Source organism: Carlito syrichta, unplaced genomic scaffold (assembly GCF_000164805.1).
Source record: "Carlito syrichta isolate Samal-C Ts95f unplaced genomic scaffold, Tarsius_syrichta-2.0.1 Scaffold309716, whole genome shotgun sequence".
In the NCBI taxonomy this organism is placed as follows: Eukaryota; Metazoa; Chordata; class Mammalia; order Primates; family Tarsiidae; genus Carlito; species Carlito syrichta.
In genome coordinates this window covers 52,853-59,953 of record NW_007253812.1, presented here as the reverse complement: position 1 = coordinate 59,953, position 7,101 = coordinate 52,853, and the positions used below count along the sequence as shown (strand labels likewise).

Below are 7,101 nucleotides of genomic sequence, written 5' to 3'. Positions count from 1 at the left end.
ATTTATTGTAGAGATGATGTCTCACCAAGTTGCCCAGGCGGGTCTAGAACCTGCGGGCTCAGACAATCCACTCACCTCAGCCTCCCAAAGGTGCGGGATTACAGGCTGAGCCACCGAGCCTGGCTATCTTGCCTTTCATATGTGAATTTCCAACTAGACGAAAAGGGAAAGTTCTTTTCTATAGAAAGGAAAAATGTAACAATAAAATTATAAGTAACAATAGAATTATAGAATTGTAAAATCACCATTTTGTAAATCCTAGTGAAATAATGGATCTAGACAGTCATCTAGTAAGTGATAACACTATTGGGTGAGAGTTGAAACTTCAAAGTGATTAGAGTAGACTGGCAACACCTGAACTCACTGTTCAGTCTGAATATCAGCAGTCAGGATTACGTACCTTCTGATATGATGCAATAGGAAGTACACAGAACCATCTCTGCAGTGTTCTTGCCAAACACACACACACACACACACACACACCATGAATCTAATCAAGCCTCTAAATCGAATTGCTAGTTACAAAAAACGTGTGGGTAGAGAAGCAAGTTAAATGACACTGGAGAGAAACAATCATCCAAATCCATAACATTCAAAATTCTTTACAAATGATCTAGTTTTTCCAAGAAATAAGAGTTTGGGGAAAATGGGAGGATCAAGGAGAGGGAGTTGTCAGTGATTAGAAGAAACCATATAGAAGATGGACCTTGTTCAAATCCTGATTTAAACAAATCAATTATAAAAAGGTATTTTGAGACAGGGAAATTTGAACATGGATTGGGCTATTAGAAAATTCTGAGTGATTGTTAATTTAATCAGCAAGATAATGACTTCATGCCTATGTTAAAATGAAAGAAGTCTCCCTATCTGTTAGAAGTATTCAGAAATAAAGTGATTCCTTGACTTTGCTTATAACATTCTATATCCCCCCAAAGTGGTGAAAAACAGAATCACTGCAACTATATTGGAATGAAGTTCAGTGCTGGATACACAGGGTTCATTATACTTATTCTCCTGCATTGGTGATTGTTTGAAATTTTCTATAATTAAACAACATGGGATATTAACAAAAGAGATCATAGAAGCCACTTAACTAAAATCTTTAATATTAAGATGTACATTTTAAAACATCTTCAAAGCTATAATGCAAATAAAGTAAGATATATCAGTTTCTCTACACCCATTTTATCTCTAATGCATTATCACAGACCAGTGCATTTTGGGATACCATACAATTCTCTAAAGGCTGTTTTATATTTATTTATTTATGGCTTAATATTTCTGAAGGTTAATTATTCTATCAGACATGAAGATGGATGCCACCACTTACGGCTATCTTGGGATGTATACAGTAGAGCATGATATTATACTTTCAAGATTCCTATTATATAATGTCTCCAAAAATATTTTTTTTAAATGTTAGAGTTAAAAAATATGGTATCTTTAACTAAAGAAGTGTCTGCCTATAGATGAGACTGTATGAGGAACTTAGGAGGGAAAGGATGTGATAATCATGACCTCCCACTGTTAGCAAGGGTGAAAAACACCTTGATTTTCAGCCTACTCATCTGAGGAATATGAGTACATATTCATCTAAAATATGTATTCATAAGACTTCCCTTGGGTAGTATCATGTTTAAGAGACAAAATATGTATACTTTGGAGGAGCAAAGAAAAACATAATTTAGTGTAACAAGAATGACCTGTTGAGTGTGAGCCACTGAGCAAATGTGAGTGAGACAATCTCAGCCTTTAAGTGACCTGCAATCTACTGATAGATTCATGACATCACACTCTGTTATTACTGTTGATTTTGGAGGCAGAGGCAAAGTAACTTGGGAATGCAAATCAAAAAGCAGTTGACTCAGCCTGAGAAAGGAAAGGGCTGGGTAAAGCTCTATAGAAAAAGTGGCATTTAGAAGGAATGTTAAGGATGACTAGAAGATGCCAGACCTGAGGCAGGGAACGCGGGCTGAATGCAGAGAAGGGTATTCAGTGCTGAAGGAGGAAGAAGCAGACTGCTGTCCCAGTGCACAGGACACCTGGGTGGGTACTTGGAGGAGGCCAGTGGGAGGAGCAGCCAGGTAGGCCCATGGGAGGTCCTGTGCTCAAGGTGGGGTTCGTGGACTTAGTTCTGTGGATGCAGAGGAGCAACCTGATCACATATGTATTTTGGAAAAATAACTCTTCTTTCACTAGAATGGGATGGATTGCTTGAAATAAGGAGAAACTGGCAGCAAAGATGCCAGGTGTGTTGCCTTTTCGACAGTCTAAGAAGTGCACGCCAGTAAAGCACAGGCAGCACACAGAATGTGAGTAGTAAGGTGGCACAAGGAACATTTCCCATTCTCACCATCTTTTCCCCTTTTTAAAATTGTCACAGGTAGCCAAGGTCCTATGGTGGTACTACTTCTCCAAATCAGTAGAGTTCCTGGACACAATTTTCTTTGTTTTGCGGAAAAAAACAAGTCAGATTACTTTTCTTCATGTGTATCACCATGCTTCTATGTTTAACATCTGGTGGTGTGTTTTGAACTGGATACCTTGTGGACAAAGTAAGTTATTTTGTTAACTTTTTGGTTCTCTGGAATGGGTCTTATAAGACCGTTGGGTATCAATCACATGCATATCAGGGGAGCAGGACAGGAGCCCATAAAGCCCTGGCTGGTCACAACAAGAAACATATCTACTGTGGCCATTGAGTTTCTGGTCTTTGATGTGGACAAAATCTGAGCACAACCTTAAATTTAAAAAACATTTTCTTTTCCATGCACCAAATGTCAGATGGGCAGAAGCAGTTTCACTCCAATCCCAAGTGCTGTTTGACTCCTGTGGAAATACAGCACCTCCCACAGTCACCACTTGCCTGTGATACAGATTGGGGCATTTCATTTTTAGAGTTTCTTGTTTTTACATACTGAAAAATTAAGGTTACATCTCTGTATGAACCACCAGAGCAATGACTTTTAATTTTTTAAAGCTTGAGTCCTACCATAAGAAATACATTTTATATCACAACACAGTACATACATTTATATTCATGCTTTATATGAAATAAACATTTTATAAAATAGTATTTACCCTACCTCTGTACAAAGAATGCACTGTGGTATTTTTTGTAATCCTATTTCACTTTTACAAAAAGTTGATGAAAACTCTCATTACATTGACTTCACCATTTACTAATGGATCAGTTATGACCTACGTTTTGAGATGCACTGAACCAGATAGAATAGTTATTTGTTTGATATTGTCTTGTACCCAAGAATTTAAAAATAATTTGTGAAAAATCAGAATGTATAAAACCTAAGCCAAAATGATTTTGTCCTATGATTTAAGGTCTTGTAGAGATGACATTAGAAAAAAACACCCAGGAAATTTGGTATATCAGTGACTGTGAAGGTACAAACAAAAACAGAGTATGACGTAGGAGAGGCTGGGGGCGCATTGAGCAGAATGAAATGTGTTTACCCCTCTTCTACACAGGAAGAATCCAGTTTGAGTTTAGTTATTAAGGAAGGAAGACTATCATAAATATCAAAGTAGAATTACCAAGGCTAAGGTACTTTTTATGATGCTCAACAATTTCATTACAAATCACTAAGCATCCAAAAGTCACTCAGATCATCACTGTGTAAAGATAGTGTGATGAACATACTTTGCATGTGACAATTTCTAATGAAGTATATTATAAAAATTATAAGCAACTACTCACTGTTCATTAATTGATGGAAATGAAAAACCAAGTGGATAAAGAAATATCACTAATACTGTGCTACTTGGTGCTCTGAAACTCTATTTGTGTTTTTATATCAACTCATAACAACTTTTTCAGCCAGTATCTGTTGAAGACTTACTATATGCATGGTATTGTACCTTTTGTTTCTTACTCATTGTTTTGAGTTGATCCAAACCACTAATTCAGGATTAGAAAACTAGGCTAGAGAATTTAATTTAATTAACCAGCATATGTGCAGTGCTTTTTAGTTCATTTATTATATTATCTCAGTTTCATCACAACCTTAAGAGGTAGTTATTATCATATGTTTTCCAGGTGAGAAAATAAACATTTACATAATGTATCCAAGGGAACATGGCTACTCAATGGTCTTCCGACGCCACAGTTTATCCCACTATCAGATTGATAGCTCACAGACAAGCCATCCAGATCCCAAGCTAACACTTGTATGCCTTTCACTTTGTGCTAAACACTGCCCTAAGCACTTTTATACATTGATTGATTGAATACTCACAACAGTGAATTCATTATTTCTAACACATAATCTGTCTATGACATCTCACCTCTTGGAGGTAAATCCTTTCAACCCTTAGCTGACCTACCATGGAACAGCCCTTTCTCCTTAGTGTCCTGAAATACTATTCACCTACACTGGTGGCACTTATAAAGAAGACTTTTCATAAGGTTGATGGCAGGGCAATGGATTTCAGATATCCCATGTCCTAGAAGTCCCTGAGACAGTGAGTAACTGGGAAGGTCTTCCTAGCCAGTTTTTCCTCACCCCAACTTTGTCTCTTCCCATATTCTCTTTCTCCAGCATCTCCTGGTTCCCCAGTCGCTTTCAGATAGAATTTCTCTAATTATAAGAGCAATATATTTTCTTTCTCTCTCTAGCACCCTGTTAGCAATGTACAAAAGGTTCTTTCTACAATCAGTATGCCCTATTGAAGGTTTTGCTAAAACAAAGACAATTCTCCTTCACAGAATTTCTGCCATCAGCTTTAAGCTAAAATTTCCTTTTCTCCCTGATTTGCTGATAGTAGTGACAGGTTAAAGAGACAATAAAACCTTTGTAGATCAGGCAGTCCCTGTTAGGCTGGTCAGCTCTCTGACTTCCTATCAGGAGTTTTTGCTGAATCCTAGAAGTGGTGCAATAATTGGGGAATTTATCATTGTGGATGTTATGTGATTATGCTATATTTGTTACTCATTTTCAATTACAATGCAGAGGAAGAATCTCACTTGAAAAGAGTGAACACTCCTACTTTCCAGAAGAGCAGTGATTTTTATGCTGTACTTCTATAGGTTTCTTTGGACCAACACTGAACAGTTTTATCCACATTCTTATGTACTCCTACTATGGGCTTTCTGTGTTTCCATCTATGCACAAGTATCTTTGGTGGAAGAAATATCTCACGCAGGCACAACTGGTATGTTATCCCTTCTTTCAACCTTTCTGCATGTGGTTCACAGATGGGGGAAGGAAATGGAAATATCATTCATCTTAAAAGCCAGAGGTTTTTCTATGTGTGATAAGGCTGCCGACTTATCTCTAAAAATGGCCTTTTAAGATTAAACCTCGTGTGTTAAAATGTCCTTTGGGTATGCAATTATCTTCTCACAAGATGTCCTTCACATTGGAATGTAGATGACTACTTCTTAAATGAATGTATAAGTTAACTCTTTTTTGGTCTAGTTTTAACTGCTATTTTTCCATGAGAAATTGAGGAGTAATTTTACATACTAATTTCAAATAAAATTTCTGGATATGATAGTGAGGCTACTTCAGCATTTTGTTGTATTCTTACAAAGTTCTGAGAGTTGATTTCGAGGCTGGTAAAGCTTCCCTGTGGCGTCTGTGTGGCCAGCCTGGCTCACTCACAGCTGCGCTCTCTGCCACCCTCCAGGTGCAGTTTGTGCTCACCATCACGCACACCATGAGTGCCGTAGTGAAACCGTGTGGCTTCCCCTTCGGCTGTCTCATCTTCCAGTCTTCTTATATGGTGACATTAGTTATCCTATTCTTAAATTTTTATATTCAGGTATGTAGAATGTAAATATTGGTAAAATGTAATTGACTGTGCACTTCTGCATTATATGTTTGTTTAATTTTACTGATTAAATATCATAGTAGCACATGCTTATTGTTAATTCAAACAACAGAGATACACAAAGTAAAAAGTGAAACTTATGCTCCTAACTCCTCTCCCTACATCCTCCTCCCTCAAAGGATAACCACAGTTAATAGTGTGGTAAGCATTCTTTTAAACACTTTTCAATGCATGCATATAAAATTTTATCAGAACTATGACTGGTTTATATATACAGTTCTCAATTTGCATCAAGTATTTGCATCATGCTATGAAAGTCTGATATCTGATAGGTAATCATATAGTGAGACAGATTCAGAAAATGTATGTGAATGGAAAAACACATGAGCTTATTGAACTTAATATTAAAAAATTATTACCAATAATTTGTTTACCCTGATGTAGACTTACTGTTTATTTGAAAAATATATATATACTGTTTCAAGGCAAACCAGTGTGGAAGGTCGCATTGACTTTTTCTTTATAATTGACAATTTTTGGTCAGCAACTTAAATAGGAGACAGCTGCAAAATGCAGTTTCCAAGTGACTGCTATACAAGAATCAATGAAAGCTAGAACAGAGCACAGGCCCCAGGTGTTTGTAGATTTTAAATTGCTCTACTTTGTGAGTGGGGAAATGGAAAGCTTCATAAAAAATGAGAATATACATTTATATTCAAAACACTACTTTTGAAATTGTATTCAACTGTACTTTTTTTTTCAGACAAACAAGAAGTGCATTCTTACTTTTTAGTTTGCATTTGCTGAAAGTTAACCCATTCTGGTTTTCTACAGTGTAAAACTGTGGGAAATGAACTTTTGATATCTTTTCAGATCTTGTATTTCTGAAATGGGACTGACTAGGTTTTGTCTTATATAAGAGATAAAAGTTCCCTTTGAGAATTTTTAAAGAAATAATCAATGATGAGACCAAGCAAAGGCATTTGTGGACACACATACACACCCCCAATAAAGCTCCATGTTAAAGCATAGCTGGGGGAGCCATTTTGGTTCTCTGTGTTAAAAATTAAAGAAAAGCATATAGCCTGGTAAACATAGGTAATGGCATTCTAAAGCTTGAACCCTACATGCTGGTTCAAATTGAATCTTTGTTCTAAAGTTGAGTATATAATTTCAGTCTTGCCGGGCTCAGTGGCTCAGCCTGTAATCCCGCGCCTCGGGAGGCTGAGGTGAGTGGATTGCCTGAACCCGCGGGTTCAAGACCCGCCTGGGCAACTTGGTAAGACCTCATCTCTACAATAAATCAAAAAA

General features: G+C 37.0%; 1 protein-coding gene across 1 annotated transcript in view; it reads left to right on the top strand.

The window, feature by feature from the left end:
• Positions 1 to 7,101, top strand: part of ELOVL2 (ELOVL fatty acid elongase 2) — a 32,243-nt gene that overhangs the window by 21,475 nt on the left and 3,667 nt on the right. Inside the window, exons 6-8 of the mRNA XM_021717367.1 lie at positions 2,384 to 2,555; positions 5,045 to 5,169; positions 5,647 to 5,781. Of these exons, the coding sequence (XP_021573042.1) occupies positions 2,384 to 2,555; positions 5,045 to 5,169; positions 5,647 to 5,781 (432 nt within the window). The remainder of the gene's footprint in view (positions 1 to 2,383; positions 2,556 to 5,044; positions 5,170 to 5,646; positions 5,782 to 7,101) is intronic.